Source organism: Aspergillus melleus, assembly GCF_016097325.1.
Source record: "Aspergillus melleus strain CBS 546.65 chromosome Unknown contig9, whole genome shotgun sequence".
Lineage (NCBI taxonomy): Eukaryota > Fungi > Ascomycota > Eurotiomycetes > Eurotiales > Aspergillaceae > Aspergillus > Aspergillus melleus.
In genome coordinates, this window is record NW_025763378.1 from 1,020,469 (window position 1) to 1,036,643 (window position 16,175).

Below are 16,175 nucleotides of genomic sequence, written 5' to 3' on the forward strand. Positions count from 1 at the left end.
GTAGGAAAATTCGTTATAGTTCCGTTCTACATATGCCATAATTCTACCGTTCTCCTTCAAATTCTAGACAGCATTGTTGGAAGGCGCCGGAACAATCCTTTATAGTAACTCATCCTCCCACCTAGAAACCCAGCCCGTGACCTACCGTCTATACAACAAATGCATAACTACAACAACCCATGAAACTTCACCCTGACAACACCCATCCCGCTCCCAGAACGCAACATCGTGAACTTCCCACAGTTCTTCAACCACCATGGACGAAATAACTCCCCAAATCCTCCACACCATCAAAGAAAAACACACAATCCGCATCGTCGTCGACGTCCCCACCCATACCTTACCCCCGGATAACATCTTGAACGCCGCATCCGACCTAATAAAACCATTAACCCAAACATTGGAAAGTGAACACAACCACGCCCCCAAAACCCATTTCCTAGCTGTAGACGTCTATCCACGACACACGTACATCGTGCTCGACATCAACAACACCCGATACGACTACAGCACCGCGCACCTAGCCGAGCAAATGTTCCCGATCCCGGTCTACATTCTCCGGCGTTGCCTTTCGAAACGGGCTCCTACTACTACTACTAGTGGTGGTGATGATGATGATGATACCCATCGGTGGATCTTCTTCCGACGCCCCGTGGAAGACCAAAGACTCGCCGTCACGATTGCCGAGTTACATCGGTGTAATGGATCAGACCCGACGCCGTTCCTGGCGGATCATGTGAGGGGGAGGTTTTATCTCGAGCCGAGGACTGACTACCCTGAACCCACACGTGCGCTAGGTCTAGGTCTATACAGTATATGATATGCTTTTCGCTTGAAGAGGATGATTCGATTCGATACTTATCGGGCTATGATGTGATGTTATGTTGTTCACCTCGATCATCAACTGTGCACGCCTGTGTCTGTCTACTTCTCTATACAATGCTCCACGCCATCGTTTGCAGGCTGAACGCTATCAATTGAGTCTAGTTCTTTGGAATAATACGAACTCAACTGAACCGAACGTTTCCTCTCTCTCTCCCCCTCGAATAGAGAGGACAAAGATGAGATCCCAAAAAAGTCTATGGAATCAGAAGCTCAGCACCAGCGTACCTGACCCATTCCACGATGGCACGGGTAACCGGACATACATACCACTTCTACGTCAAAGGCACCTTTGTTAGCGATACTCTGATGGAAGCACGGGGTACATAAGTACGGTCTACAGTCCATGTGGATGGATAGGTGACATGCCGAAAGCAGAGAGCATACGGGGATCACGAACCTAGATGGAACAGCTAGCATAGGTCGAGATCCCTTGCCAGAGTGTTAGGATCAGCGGCGAGCATACCCGAAGTGTAACAACTGGCAGGTGGTTATTGGCAAAATCTCAATGGATCAAAATATAATCAGATTCAGACAAACCTACTATTTAGATATACTGTTTACTGTTTGTTATGCCTACAATATGCACCATATAGATCCCACTCAAGTGCAGACTCTATACCAATAATCAACAACACCGGATTTATCAAGATCTAATAATACACGATGATAGATAAAATACAAATGCTCTAGACCTCCTGCCTAAACATTGCTAGAAACAAGCTAGGACAGAGATACAGGAAACAAAATACACGATACACAAGATCCGTTTAAGTCTGATAATAGATATCATATAAATATAATTTATGTACGGATACGAAGAAAGGAGATTGTAAAGAAAAGACAAACAAACAGCATGGTATGGTAGGTAATCAGTCAGGTATAACGAGCCCATCACAAACGGAAGATAAGAAAAAGGAACTCAGACAAAGCACAAAAGGGAGGTGGACGTTTTGTGGCCTCTGATTAGATCATCAAGTTTAGGAAGGGAAAAGGGTAGGAAGTAACAGGAAGGAATCAAAGGGTTCATGACCGGAGATAGGGGAATCCCCTCGTCTGATGAGGGTGGAAAGATGTCAATGATTTCAATAAAGGTCGGATAATGCCTGGTTGTTCAATGGAGCATCCATCCCATGGATGACCAGGTCGAGGGATATGAAAGATGAGCAAGGAAATTAGCTGAAGGAGGGACGGAGTAGGGAAGAAAAGCGTGCTAAAAAGAGAGCGTTAAGAGAGTTTGACGGCGTTGGTATTGATTTCGACCTCTCATCTCGCGGTAAAAATGATTTCAACCTCACGTTCATACCAATTACAGATCAATTAAACTGCCACCTGCCTGAGGTTGCTGCTGGTGATATGCCGGCTGACCACCCCAGGGGTTGTTGGTAGGCTGCGCGAATCCAGTTTGTTGTGGTACGAATTGTTGTTGCTGGCTGAAGAACGGGTTGCTGCCGGTAGGGTTGGCTTGGAGACGATTCAACCCTTGTCCGGCAGAGTTGACAAAGGTGCCCGGAGCCGTATGCTGGGCCGGAATACGCAGGTCACCGACGTTGCCGAACGTGTCTTGGCCCTCTCCGGTGGCGAGGAGCGCATTAAGGCGGTTGTGATGAGGGTCATTCGTGGGGGGAGTGCTCCTCGGCGGGGCCGGGGCCGCAGGAGCCTGGAAGTTGGCGATGGGGTTGGCCGAGCTGAATTGGTTGTTTTGGGAGCCGAACTGGTTGGTGACACGCTCCTCGGCCAGAGTATTCAACGATGGGGGTCCCGACGTCGAAGGTCGGGTCTGGAATTGAGTGCGAGCGGCGAACGGGTTGTTAGATCCGGTCTGCATCGGTTTCAGAGCATCGGCCGGCTGCGGGTTGGCCCACGGGTTGTTGTGGCCCGGCGAGAGGAAGTTGTCCTGTTGCTGGAACTGTTGCGGCTGTTGCTGTTGCTGCTGCTGCTGCTGAGAGAAAACGTCGGTGCCATAGGGGTTGTTGGTGCTGAAGGCGGTCTGTTGCGGCTGAAGGGTTGATTGGGGCTGCATATAATTGTTCATAGACTGACCATACGGGTTTTGGTCAAAGACCGAGGGCTGCTGCTGCTGCTGTTGGAAGCCGTTGGCGTATCCATTGGGCATTCCGGTGTTCTGGCTTTGGAAACCGGTGGGCTGCGCGTATTGGTTGTTCAAGTATCCGGTGGACAGGGGCTGCTGAGGGTTGATCGGGTTGCCGAACCAGTCCACGGCACCCTGCTGCTGGTACCCTTGGTTGTAACCGGTCGCCTGTGCCGGGGCCGCCTGAACGGGAGTGTCATCGAAGAGCGACTGCGCGTTGCTTTCTTCCAGCTCTCGTTTACGCAGCTCCTCTTCTTCCTTGCTGAGCTTGATCGCTTTAGCCAGGTCTTCGTCATCGTCCACCCCATAAGCCTCCTTGGCGCGTCGTTTCCGCTCTTCTTCGGCCTCGTACTTGCTGGCTTCGATCGCCAAGCGGTATTCCGCATCCTCGTCGTCGTTCGCGGGACGCCGGCGTTCGCGCCGCTCTGCTCGACGGGGCGATGTGGGTTCGTTGCCGTAACCAGGGTATTCGTCTAGGCCGCTCACACGAGTCTTCCACAACTTCCGGTCGGATCGCTCGCTCCGCAATCGGTCTTCGTCCATAACCAAGGAAGTAAGTTCCTTTGCCGCGACACGAACTGTTCCAAACAATCAGTAATTCCTTTCCTAAGTGTAGCCTTGAAACCGGAGGAACCTCGTACCGTTCTGTCCAACGTCTCGGCCATCCTCGTCGACATATTGGAATTCACGGAGGGTCTTGATGATGTAGACGTTCTTGCGGGCCCAGGTAACCACGAGCTCCGATCCCTCGTGCAGACAGTAATCCAAGACCTTTAGCGACTTCAACACGTGGCGCCAGTTCTTGCCTTTATCGTTCAGTCGCTTATCCAGCATATCCATAATTTCGTAGAAATCAGTGGGACTACTCCGATTGAGTCAGTAGGGAGTGCAGAAGGCCCGAAGACATGATGAAGGCCTACCTGCTGAACGTCATCGAGGCAATCTCTGCCATTTCCGTACCGGTCGGTCCCCAAGGGTCATTGCTAGTTGCTGTCCGGACAAGATCAGTCAGTATTCAACGGAGATAGAGGGGCTCGGCGCAGGCAAGAGACGTCGACCGACCGACCGCAAAATCCAGCGTGAGTAGATTAGGAGAGGGAACGGACGTACCATTTCGGACTTTCACCTGTACTGACGAATAACCCTTGGTGACATTTTTGACGCTGCGCACAACTTTGGACATATTGACGACACTGAGAGGACACCCTCGACGTCACGACGAAAGGAGAATGGTCAAACGTTGCGAATCCGAGCCAGTTGAACCTCCTTTTATTAAGTTCCGGTAAGCACTGGCGTTCAGGGGTTGGGATTGGACACGAGACGCCGTCAAAAGAAAGTCGAAAATGAGGAAGAAAGAGAGGTTGCGACGGGAGAGGAAGAGAGAGAGGGAGAGAGGCAAGTCCGGGATCTCCTTATCGCTGGCCGTGACGGGAGTGGCGTATGTAAGCCGCGACCGCAGAGGATGGAGAAAGTGTGGAGAATTCGAGGTGAACTAGAGAGGAGAGGGAGGGAGAGCGAGGGGAGTTAGAAAGAGGAAATGAAGAAGAGCAGAAAAATTAAAATCGTCAGAAAAACCCAAAGTTAATCAAAGTAAATTAACCGACAAACGGATGGAAGCAAAGAAAGGCCGGCGATGACGAGAGAGAGCAGTGAGTGGACTTGACCGAATCCAACGGCTGACGACGCCAGACGAACTAACGGGGCCTGAACGATCGATCCACCCCCAGGGTTCTTTCACAGGGTGTTTGCCTTCCAAGAAGGACCGATTTATTGAGGATGAAACGGGGAAATAAAGGGGGGAGGGTGCCCCTACTAGTGAATTGATTCTGCCTAGAATAGGCGTGGCGATGAGTTGCTGCTCCCTCGTAGTGCGGAGTAAAATGAGGTCGCCTTGATGAGAAGGCACGGGAGATGCGTGCAGAAGAGGAGGGAAAGGAAGAGATAGGTAGACGAGAAGAGAAGATCAGAGGGCAGGTAAAGTCCGACCTGATGACCAGGTGAAGATGAAGTGGGAGGAGTAGGAAGAGGAAGAAGAAGAGTGGAGGAAGAGGGAAAGAGAAGAAGCGAAAGAGGGACATCTTCTAGACGCACTACGGCCCAAGAAGTTCCTTGGAAGTCGTTGCCAATTACGCCGGTCAATTTCCTCGCCTTCGAGGGTGTATAGACTACTGTCATCTACTTTAAAGCAATGATACTCGCGCAATGCATTCCCCAGAATCAATTCCATGAAGAAACCCTCCAGGCGACACATCTGCCTCGACTCTACGGAGTACGATGCTATCCAAGGAACCCCAGATCCAAGGACAGTCGTGGCACCTGTGGCGATGCAGCCGCGTACGACGAACCCTTGGCATTTCCGGTCCTCCAGTCATCATTCACGCCGGGCTGCAATGGCACATCTACGGAAAATTGAACGAAGGCTGTCACTTCGGAGGCAATTCAGCAGAAGCACCGAAGCATGCGAGGAATCGAAGATGCGAGGAAACCCACGGCGGACGGGGCCGAAGGGAATCGACGTCATCGCCAAGTCTTCGTCATCCATAACTATATACTACTGAATAGCTCTCTGACTCTGGCAACTCTTTCTAACAATTGGAATTCGAATGACATTTCGCATTCTTATGCTCTTCCCTCGTCTTTAATCGGTCTATAGTCGTATCCCGTCAAGCTTTTCGCCTTCTCCCTATTCGCGCAGACAACACTGATCATAAAGAACTACTCCGTAAATAGAGAAAAATGGGCAATAAAAATGGAATAAATAAAGAAAAGGATAAAGAAGAAAGAACAGACAACAAAAAGCGAAGATTCATGTCTTGTCTTATTTGTCTTGTTCCATGCTCAAATATTTCGCTTCCGCCCCCTTGATGCAGGCAATGTTGGCTCCCAGCTTGTTCAGCGTCTCGACATATTCGTCGTAGGGGTCCGAGTCGAAGACGATGCCACCTCCCGCTTGCAAATAGGCCACTCCGTCCTTCACCATCATCGTTCGCAGTGCAATGCACGTGTCCATCGCTCCGGGGATCTCCGCCGTCCCGTCCGTGCTGGAGATGTTGTACCCAAAGTAGCCCACCGCACCCGCGTACACTCCGCGCTTCTCGCCCTCGAGTTCGGCGATCAGCTGCATGGCCCGCACCTTGGGCGCTCCGGACACCGTCCCCGCGGGGAAAATCGATCGGAAAGCGTCAAACCGAGTCTTCTCGGGACGGAGAATGCCCGACACCTGAGAGACCAGGTGCTGCACGTGGGAGAATTTCTCCACCACCATCAATCGGTCGACTTGCGTTGTGATGGGATCACACACCCGGTTCACGTCGTTACGCGCCAGGTCCACCAGCATGACATGCTCGGCGCGGTCCTTCAGACTGCCTCGCAGCTCCTCGGCCAGGGCCTCGTCTTCCTCGACGGTCTTGCCACGCTTCACGGTTCCCGCAATGGGATGGGTGATGATGCGACCCTTTTCCTCCTTGGCCAAGAGCTCCGGACTGGCTCCCACCAGCTGGAAGTCTTCGCAGTCGATGTAGAAGAGGTAGGGAGAGGGGTTGACCGTGCGCAGGTGGCGGAAGAGGTTGAAGGGATGGAGAGAGGTGGGGCGGGACAACCGCTGCGACGGCACGGTCTGGAAAATGTCACCCTTGGAGATGTGCTCCTTGAGTTTAGTCACATGTCGTTCGTAGCCTTCCCGTCCAATGTTGGACGTGTACTCCTGATCCGGGATAATAGGGCCCTGGGCAGGCAAGGGGTATTCGGGCCGTAGCAGCTTATCGATGGCACTCTGGATGACTCCTTCCCCGCGGCTGTATTCCGCCTCGAGTTCCGCATCATTGCTGGGGATGGGGATATATGTGATGATCTTCACGACTTGGTAAAAGTGGTCGAAGGCAATGATGGTGTCGAAGAGCATGAATAGCGACTCCGGAATGCCGAGCACATCCTTGAGCGGTCGAGCCGTCTTGGGCTCGAAGTAGCGAACGCAATCGTATCCAACGTAACCGATCGCACCGGCCGTCAGCGGAGGTAGGGTCAAGCCGGGGACGGTGGCCACGCGGAATCCAGACAGCTCCTTCTCCAGGATCGGGAGGGGGTCGCATTCGGGTCCATGGCCGAGGCCGGTTTTGAGAACTTTATGGGGATCTGAACGAGCGACAGTCAACACCAATCGATTTGACGAAAAACGGGAAGATCAAATGGTTGTGCGTACCTGCGCCGACAAAACTATACCGCCCAATAGTCTCGGTGGTGGCGGCACTTTCGTAGAGGAATGATAATTTCGAGCTGTGCGGCGTGGGTTTGATCAGTTCCTCTTCGCAAACCACTTTCGCATTCTGGACCGGCCTGACTCACTTCTCTGCGATTTTTAGATATGCTAGGGTCGGGGTTAAAAGATCGGCCGGAATCGACGCAGTGATCGGAAGCAAGTTCGGAGGATAATTCGAGTTCTTGTACGAGTTGATCACATCCTTGGCCGTCTCCAAGGACGGTACGACGGTAACCTGAGTCACACATAGAAAGAGATTAGCATGGAGATATTACCACGGAGAATGGGATTCAGAGTAGAGACATATTCCCCGTGAAAACAAGCCAGATGAGTAGGGAAGATTCAAGACAGTAGAACGTACAGGCGGCGCCATATTCTCAATACGATGGTGACTCGGGGCCGATAAACGAACGCTTGTGCGGGGAGGAAGAAAGAACGAAGTGGGAGGCCGGACGGAGATCGTCTGCTAGACTATGTATGTACCGAGAGACTCCCGATGGCCGAACAGACACAATTTAAAGATCTAAAAAGACGACCGAGGATCTAAAAGCAGAAGAGCAGATGCAGCATTAAGCAGGGAGAGGAAGGGGGATTCAATTTAAACCTGCAGCATACCGGAGAACGAGGGATGGCTGCTGACAGTCGCCGCAAACACAATAAATCATAAAAATAATAATAATAAATAATCCTCGGCGGCCGAATTGGCAATTCTGCACCGTATGCGGTGTAGTCCCGATGTCATCCATCACCGCCTGACCGTCTTTCCCTGTCTTGCTTTTTCTTTTCCCTGTTCCTCCTCTCTCCCTCACTTTCTCTCTCTCTTTTCCTCCGGTGTTACTCGGACCCGTGTTGTGCACCAGCTGCAGATTGCGACCAGGAGCCTGTCGCAATTAAACTCCTTACATTCCGCGAACCTAAGTACCTGGCTGTCGTGAGACATCTCCATCCCCTGCGCCTAACCTGCCCTTTACATACATCGGTACATATTCTGCAAGATAAACGAAAACGAACCAGAGATATCGCAATCTTATTAATACAGAGGGTCGGTGCGAAAAAGATGGAGCATCCTGCCTTCCCAGCACATCTGGACCAACTCTCGCCGCCGGAATCCATCGCCAGCCCAACCTGCGACGTCGACAGCGATAATGTGGTTGGTGAGGCTGACCTGGGCAACGATGCAATGCGCTTACCAGAACGAATCGCCGGACTAGCCCATCTAGTATCGCAGAACACACAGCTGTCCAGCGACGACTCCACCACGCTTCACCAACACCTCGACTCCATCGAATCACTCCTCGACCCTCGCCCTCGATTAACACAAGAAGTCGCAAAATGCCGTCCCCCGAGTTCCCAGTCGGGTGCTACGAAACAGCTCCCGGGGAATCCCCCGGCACCTCCGAGTCCTACAACGGACCCTGGTCGTTCCGCCAATGAAATTTCGCAAGCCCAGCTCTCGGCCATCCTTAGCGAGGTGACGGCGCTCGGTGCAGAATTATGCCAGCGCCAGAAAGAATCCTCCCATATATATGATCGCTTCACCCGGGAATGCCAAGCGCAGGCACAGAGGATATCGGACCTGGAGGAGGAAATAGACGAGTTGTGAGTAGACGGTAGAGGATTTTGCTTGGGCATTCGTTTTGTCAGGACTAATACGTCAATAACCTGTCATCCCTTGCAGGAAAGCAGACATTATAGAAGGATCGGCGGAGCGGGAAGCTCTGGATGGCACTGTTCGCGGATTCGAGAACTGGATCGATGGCTGGCAACGGCAGCATGATGAGGCCGTCGCCAAGAGATCCACCCAGATAGCCCGACAGAGGAGGTGGATGAAACGTAGGACGGACGACCCTACACAGAGTAACACAGAAGTCCTTTTAGAGGGAATAAGCGCATGGATGCGCGGGTGGGAAGACGCCCAAGAAGGCTTCCGTAGCCGAGAAGAAGAACGCAGACTGAGACGGGAAGGAAGACGACATGTCCCAGCCGAAACTGATAAGGGAAAATCACCAGTGCCGTAATGGCAGTCATCGGTGTGATCTTGAGACTGTCGCATTTGAAGACTAAGACTAAGACTAGGTGCCTGGCCAAGACTGTAATAACGCCCACTGGCCCTTGCGGGAACAGGATCACGCCCCAGCAAATCGCTGGGGATCTGGCATCCCGTTGGACAGACATGAGATTTCTGACATCCAGCAATTATGCTGAGAAGGGAACAATGGTACAGTTCGAAAACAAGAAAAAAGGAAGTCCAAAAATGGAAAAAGTATCGAAGATATTATGGAAAGAAGACAGAGAAAGGGAAGGGAAGAAAATGCAGAGAGAAATAAGCAGTATGTCCACCGTAAGCCATATTATTCGCCAACCGCCACTTTTCGATCATAATCCCAATTGTCTGCGCCGTTGTGTATCGTCTAACCAAAACATTTACCGAGGTAGAAATGTGAATAAGTGCTGCAAAAGAAGAGTAAAGTAAGTTGGAACGCCTATGCGGTCCCCCCGGCTGTTATTCAACAGATGCCAATTTCGGTCGTGATCCCCAATATCGCTTGTTTGCAAGCTGCCAGGACTTGCTGGTAACCCACAGCAAATCAGGGGAGGGGCGACGCACTCTCCCGAGACATCGATGGTCGGGTGCGTAAAGTTGTTTGGGCCGCTAGCTTTATAGGCGGGAGCCGTGGGGTTTTCGCATATGGCAAGATTATAATACAGGAGGATGCAATAAAAGCTTTGTGAGCGCCGAACTGGGATCCTTCCATATCCGGATGTCAGGAAACTCAGCGCTGAAGGTTGATGATCGCCATCTGTAAGACCGGTTAGTATAGAAGCATTATTGGGCAAAGCGGACAAGAGAGATTTACCTGTTTGCCAAAACCAAACGCGAGCCGTTTGCTGTCGGTGTCCCATGCGAGAGATCGATCTGGAGCAGAGTCTGCACTCCCATTATGCCCATTCGTAACTGGACTGTGCTCTTCTTCCTTCTTGGTTTCTTGAGAGCCTGGGATCGTCCAAGTTGCTAATGGAGTACCACCACGCTGGGCGTTCCAGATGAATAATTGATCTTTGCTGGCGGCGGCGAGGGCGTACCCATCAGGGGAGAAGCCACTAGCAAGGGCGGGGGAGCTAGCCCCTAAGACCAGTCGGTGAACACACTCGAAGCGCTTTGATTCCAAGTCGATATGCCAGATCTTGACGGTGTCGTCCGTAGAGGCGGACGCAAGGACTAGCGGCTGATTTTGTTGGGATGGATTGGATGCGTTAGGTTTCAGTTCGATCGACGTGATGTCGCCATCGTGTACCTGATCCAGGTGCATATCGTGGGTTGGAACCCAGAATGCAGCGTCGCAGGATGAAGCGGCCACCGCCACGGATGCGGCGCCGGCGGCTGCGCAACTAATGAAGGTCCAGGGTCTGCTAGAATCCTCAGATGTGTATGTCTTGGCAATTTTTATGCTGGTGTCAACATCACATTGATAGACGACTCCATTCCCACACCCGTAGGCCTGGGAACGGCCCACCCAGCTGAGATCATACACCGATCCGTCGATTATCTGCGGAGAAGGGAACTCATCCGGACGCAGTGAATCATCCCAGAGAGCCAGCTCGGAGACTTTACTATCGGATGCCACAACGATCAAATGAGAGCCGCTTTCGGCCCAATGAAGTCCAGTAATCATGCGAGGCACTTCGGGTAAGAGATCGACGGCGTTCCCGGCCACATCATACATGGTGATGGACCCTCTCATGTCGTTGTAGGTGGCGACGGCCAATTTCTGGCCCATCGGGTCCCAGGCTACCGCCGACACGCAAGTGTTATCGCCCTTGCTCTCGACGAGCTTCTCCTGCACCGGAGCGGCAGTCGACGACATCTTCCATAAACTACAGAACGAGTCGCCGGCGGCAACGACAACCGTCGGGTCGCCGGGGCGCCACAGCGAGCGGGTCACGTGGGCATCACCCGCCACATCCAGAACGGCGGTGTCGGGGCTAAGGTCGGCGGCCTTGGCGGGGGTGATCTGGACGCCAACGCTGTGTCCAGTGGTCAGCGTGAAGGTTGGCGCGGCCGGTTCCTGGTCCTGCGACTCCGGTCGGCTGCCCATGTTCACGTCTCCGTCGTCATCCACCACGGGGTCGGCTACGGCGGGTGACTCGTCATCAACCACCGGTTTAACATTATTGTTATTCTCATGGGTGACTCCATTGGAATCAACATCCATAGGCGTTTCATCGCCATTGGTTTCCCCACGATCGCTTTTGCGAGACTTCTTAACAGGGGGGGTATCTGTGGGCGCGGCAGTCTCGGCGGTCAGATGACCGTTGATCACGGCGCTGTCTCGAGGGGCTTTGCTTGTAGGCGAGACAGGCGCCTGGTCCGTGCCGCCAACAGCTGCTTCACCCGGGCCACCTGGATTTTTGGGGATCTCCGGCTCCAGTGATGCTGGTCCGAAAAAATGATTTGACGCTGAGATGGGAACTTGATTTCCTTCCTGCGATTTTTTTGTTAGACTTGTTAAAAAATGGACCTCCGCTCGTTCCAAAAAAATAAAATTAGAAAAAATAAAGAAAAATAAATTCGAGGAGATAAACTGGGGGGAAAGATTAAAGAGAAAAGCAGGAGAGGAATAACAAACCTGCACGGTTGACGAGAAACGTACCTTATCGACAGATTGCTCTAATTCGTGATACTGTAATCCTTTCTGGACTAGCGACACCAGCGCATGAGTTCTAATGTAAGGAGCAAAGGGCAAACTTTGTGGATCGCGATTCCATGCGCGCTGCAGGGTCACAGCCGCTTCGCCATGACCTTGATAGCTGAGTTAGAAGACAATTCAAGATAGATAATAAAAGTTTCAAGATCAAATGATCAATGTCGAGAGGGGGAGGAAGATTATAACCAACCTGATTCTTGAAGATACCTAGAGCATGTGTCAGCGAAAATGTCATGGCAGAAAGTCAAAGTATTCAGTGAGGGAGGAAAGCAAGGATGGGGTGACAATAACGGATCAGAATGAGAATCTGCAGCGATTTGGACATACCTCCATATTAGGTAGTTGACGTGATGCGAAGTGAGCTCAGGGCGTGCCATTGTTACATGTATGACAGCTAGTAAGGTGGAGGATCCGCTAGCATGCCAGTGATGAAAGATTTCTCCGCTGAGCAGGATTGTAGAAAGACAACGGCGGGCAAGCTGAAGCCTCGAAGATGCGGAGAATTGAAAAACGGGTAGGTTAACCGATTTGAGACAAAGGGGACTTGGATGGAACGGGCTCCCGAGCAAAAGGACCAAGATTTGAGAGGGCGGACTTTAAGTGGAAGCCGACGAGAAACGACTGGCGAAGACGCAGCCAAGGCCGTGACAAGGGAGGGAGAGAAGTGACAGTAATTTGAATGGGAAGAATGAAGAGGGAAGAAGAAGGACGGGCTAGCGGGAGTAGGTTGATAGAAAGATCATCAAAAAAAGGGCAGGGGACTGCGGAACATCCTATTGGCAGCTGGGGGCCTTTGGGACGGGCTTCAAGGGACACAGCGGAGAAATCCCAAGGTTGGAACGAGAAGAGAGCAGGGTGAACAGAAGAAGTCCACGAATTATCGAACCGGTACGAAATCGAGCACCAACGTGTGGCTTGAGATAGCAGACCCGCTAGCGAACTGCGAAAGTTGGAGCTGCAGCAGGTTTATGGGGAGGGTGGTGGGTGCGAAGGACGAAAACGAGAGGAGGGGAGGGAAGAGGGAGAGGGAGAGGGAGAGAGGAGGGACTGAGCTGAGAGAGAGAGAGAGAGAAAGAGTGAGAGAACTGAGTAAGGGAAGGGAAGAGAAGAGAAGAAGAAGTCAAGGATCGAGAGCGCGTAGGTTAGAGTTAGCTAACGGTGGTGGAGAGAGATCGCAGGTGATGAACCGTCCGTCAAGCAAGTCAAGTTCCAGTCCAGGCCAGTCCCGGACAAGTTCAGTTCAGTGAGAGAGCAAGGTTACGGGAGTCGGGATCGAGTTTCGAGGGTCGAGTCGCGAACAGAGCACCCAGAGAGGCCAAAAAAGGCGCCAAAAGTCACCCAGAGTCACCAAACCCAGAGAGGCAAGCAGGGAATTTCTCCAGGCGGCTCTGGGACGCTGTTTCAGACGGGGGAGCACTTTTCCTTCCTTCCTTTCTTTTTTTTTTTTTTTTCTTTTTTCAATTTTTTGACTCTGGGCCTGGGACTTTTTGGGCTTGACTCGTTGTGGCGTCTGGGCCATGGGACTAGCGTGCAGTTGGAAAATCCACCGGGCCCCTTGTGCGGTTCTGACGGCCTGAGGATCGGCTTCCACGCTTGGCCATTTTGGGCACTAGTGCCAGTGGGACCTGCTGGGGCTGCCCCAGAAGGGGTCTAGCGTGGTCAGGTCAGGTGACCTTGAATTCTGAGTTTCGTTCGTCTTTTGGACTTTTGGAGTGTGTCACACCCTACGGAGTACATTCAGGGTTCGATTCTTCCTTCTTCTTCTTTATGGATCATTGTGGCTGCATCCCTCCCGGAACTCCCGATTGCACAATGGTTCAATGATTCAACGATAATGGGAATTGTGTGTATCCTCTAAAAGTGGAAAGTCAAGATCATCAATTACTACTGTGTATGTCCTACGGTGTATATCTATTCCTTATGAGATAACTAATTATTATATTGTAGATATCATTTACCAACCACGCGGTCCAATCCTGCAGAATTCCTCTGACGTTGTCATCTTCTGGACTACGCATGTATCTATTCCGCGGAAGGAATCGTGGCAGATGCACTTACTAATCCTCGGTGGGGAGACGAAAATAATTCTTTATTTCTTAATTTTTAATTCTTACGCAGGACGGAGTCGACTACCGATGAACACAGATCGGTCCACGGGTGTCGTACTGCCCATTTCCCCCTTATTGACTATTGTACAGAGTACTCCGTTCATTCAGAAGGTTCTTCGCATTTGTGACCTAAGCATAATTAGACCTGACATGTCCCTACTCACCACTGCTTGACGAAGTCCCCCTCTCTACGAATTACAAAGGTCATACTCCGTACTCCGTAGTTCAAAGGTGGTACAGACTGGCCCTACAGCAGGGCGGCAACCCGTCAGTAAAAATGAAAAAAGAAAAAGCAAAAAAGTAGCATGCCGATGGACATTGTGGGGCGGCTCCAATCACATCGAGGCGATCCGTGACCAAGCCAAACCCAAAACTGCCATTGCCCGAATTCGAAATCTCCAACCTGCCAGGCTGAACCCAAACACACCCGACCTTTTAAAGACCTCAACTCCCTTTTCTCCTCCGCAACACCCCCTTCGACTGGGTTTTTGATCAACGGCCTGCGGTCTGCATTTCTTTCCCGCAGCCGCATGAGCTTCTCTTCCACAAAATGGCCCTTCGAGTCAATATCCCGCCCGCGACCCGCGTCTGCCTCATCAGCCTGCTCACCCTATCCTTGTTGTACAACATCGCCAGATGGCGACAGATTGACACCACCGGAGGAACTCCCTCGGTCGCCCCCATAATCCCCTATTTGACCCTCGTGCCATCGCTGGTCCTCTTCTATCCTTGGACTCTTTTGACGGCGACGTTTGTGGAGCAGAACATCTTCACCGTGCTTTTGAACGGGGCCACTCTATTCTATGGCGGAAAGTACTTGGAGCGCGCGTGGAGTTCTCGGGAATTTGCGAAATTCATCCTCACCATCGCGGTAGTCCCAAATGTGGTCATCGTCCCGTTCTACCTGATCTGGGCTGCGATTCGGGGAACCCCATCTAGCAGGTACGCCGAGCTCTCCGATTCGAAAGACCCGACTGCGTTGCGCCCCGGTTGCTAACTTTGCGTGTTGTCACAGTGTAATCCAGATTTGCGGCGGGATATCGATCCAAGCCTCTTTCCTCGTCGCTTTCAAGCAGCTCGTACCCGAACATACGGTAACCCTCTTCAAGGGCTTGGTGAAGATGCGCGTGAAGCATTTCCCCGCCCTCTTCTTGTTTCTGAACACCCTTAGCGGGGTCTTGTTCGGCACGCATGTGGCTGCCATCCTGTCTTGGTTTGGATTGTTGACCAGCTGGTCCTATCTACGATTTCTCAAGCGACAGCCAGACCTTACCGGCACGAGCACGGATGGGTTGGGCATCAAGGGCGATGCGAGCGAGACTTTTGCCTTCGCCTGTCTCTTCCCCGACGTCGTCCAGCCCCCTATTGCATTCGTCTCCGATCAGATCTACATTCTACTTGTCACACTGAAGATATGCACACCATTTTCGGAAGAAGACATTGCGTCCGGCAATGAACAGGTCCTTGCAAGAGGTGAGGCCGGTCTCCCTAGCCTTCTTACCAGCCAGAGAGGCGGCGCGAGGGGCATAGCAAAGCGGGAAGAAGCCGAGAGGAGACGCGCCTTAGCTCTCAAGGCTTTGGACCAGAGACTCCAGGCAGCAGCTGCGGGAAGGGCACCGCCTAACCAGTCTGCCTCAAACCAAGCAGGGCCCAGTCAAACACAGACAGCAACGCCGACGGTATCAACGGGACAGGCTATGCTGGGTGAGACCAGTTACACGCCAGACCACTCCTAAATTTTGCAAAGGATTGTGCATGACATGGCTTTAGGGAGTTTGGTTGCTCGTTTGGGATAAATGGAAGAGAGGCATGAACTCGGTGATTTCACTTGATCTTGGTTCAAGTACGAAACTCAAACACGATATGCCCAGGAGTGTGTGTGCAAGCGTTCGTTACGATCTTTCTTTGGGTCGATATCCTTGGGTGTATAAATGAATACTCCATTGCATAGTTCGATATTACCTGGCGATCATATAATACTCAGTAGTTGAGGCGTCCGTCGCATGCATTCGATGTGTCGTACCTCAATGGCTATGAATCAATGATAGCAATGTCCATAAATTTCAACTTAAATCCATTATAATCCACAAAAAACGATGATCCCTAGAACTACATGGTCGGAGTACATAAGA

The 16,175-nt window shown here is 51.8% G+C and overlaps 7 protein-coding genes across 7 annotated transcripts; 3 read left to right on the top strand and 4 right to left on the bottom strand.

The window, feature by feature from the left end:
* Positions 1-256: 256 nt before the first annotated feature.
* LDX57_013008 (uncharacterized protein) lies at positions 257-803 on the top strand (the record flags this gene model as incomplete). Its single annotated transcript, XM_046094757.1, has 2 exons — positions 257-736; positions 798-803. The coding sequence occupies 2 exons, from the start codon at positions 257-259 to the stop codon at positions 801-803; spliced, it is 486 nt and encodes a 161-aa protein (XP_045950736.1).
* Positions 804-2,191: 1,388 nt separating this feature from the next.
* Positions 2,192-4,157, bottom strand: LDX57_013009 (epsin; the record flags this gene model as incomplete). The annotated part of the gene is made up of 4 exons (XM_046094758.1): positions 2,192-3,552; positions 3,616-3,836; positions 3,895-3,964; positions 4,085-4,157. The coding sequence occupies 4 exons, from the start codon at positions 4,155-4,157 to the stop codon at positions 2,192-2,194; spliced, it is 1,725 nt and encodes a 574-aa protein (XP_045950737.1).
* Positions 4,158-5,792: 1,635 nt separating this feature from the next.
* On the bottom strand, positions 5,793-6,875 carry trpE (anthranilate synthase TRP2; the record flags this gene model as incomplete). Its single annotated transcript, XM_046094759.1, has 1 exon — positions 5,793-6,875. One exon carries the CDS (start codon positions 6,873-6,875, stop codon positions 5,793-5,795), a length of 1,083 nt encoding a protein of 360 aa, XP_045950738.1.
* Positions 6,876-7,311: 436 nt separating this feature from the next.
* TRP2_2 (anthranilate synthase component 1) lies at positions 7,312-7,602 on the bottom strand (the record flags this gene model as incomplete). Its single annotated transcript, XM_046094760.1, has 2 exons — positions 7,312-7,464; positions 7,591-7,602. The coding sequence occupies 2 exons, from the start codon at positions 7,600-7,602 to the stop codon at positions 7,312-7,314; spliced, it is 165 nt and encodes a 54-aa protein (XP_045950739.1).
* Positions 7,603-8,286: 684 nt separating this feature from the next.
* Positions 8,287-9,247, top strand: LDX57_013012 (uncharacterized protein; the record flags this gene model as incomplete). The annotated part of the gene is made up of 2 exons (XM_046094761.1): positions 8,287-8,828; positions 8,908-9,247. The coding sequence occupies 2 exons, from the start codon at positions 8,287-8,289 to the stop codon at positions 9,245-9,247; spliced, it is 882 nt and encodes a 293-aa protein (XP_045950740.1).
* Positions 9,248-10,003: 756 nt separating this feature from the next.
* On the bottom strand, positions 10,004-11,443 carry LDX57_013013 (WD40 repeat domain-containing protein; the record flags this gene model as incomplete). Its single annotated transcript, XM_046094762.1, has 2 exons — positions 10,004-10,030; positions 10,088-11,443. The coding sequence occupies 2 exons, from the start codon at positions 11,441-11,443 to the stop codon at positions 10,004-10,006; spliced, it is 1,383 nt and encodes a 460-aa protein (XP_045950741.1).
* Positions 11,444-14,593: 3,150 nt separating this feature from the next.
* Positions 14,594-15,779, top strand: LDX57_013014 (rhomboid family protein; the record flags this gene model as incomplete). The annotated part of the gene is made up of 2 exons (XM_046094763.1): positions 14,594-14,985; positions 15,059-15,779. 2 exons carry the CDS (start codon positions 14,594-14,596, stop codon positions 15,777-15,779), a joined length of 1,113 nt encoding a protein of 370 aa, XP_045950742.1.
* Between the last annotated feature and the right edge of the window lie 396 nt (positions 15,780-16,175).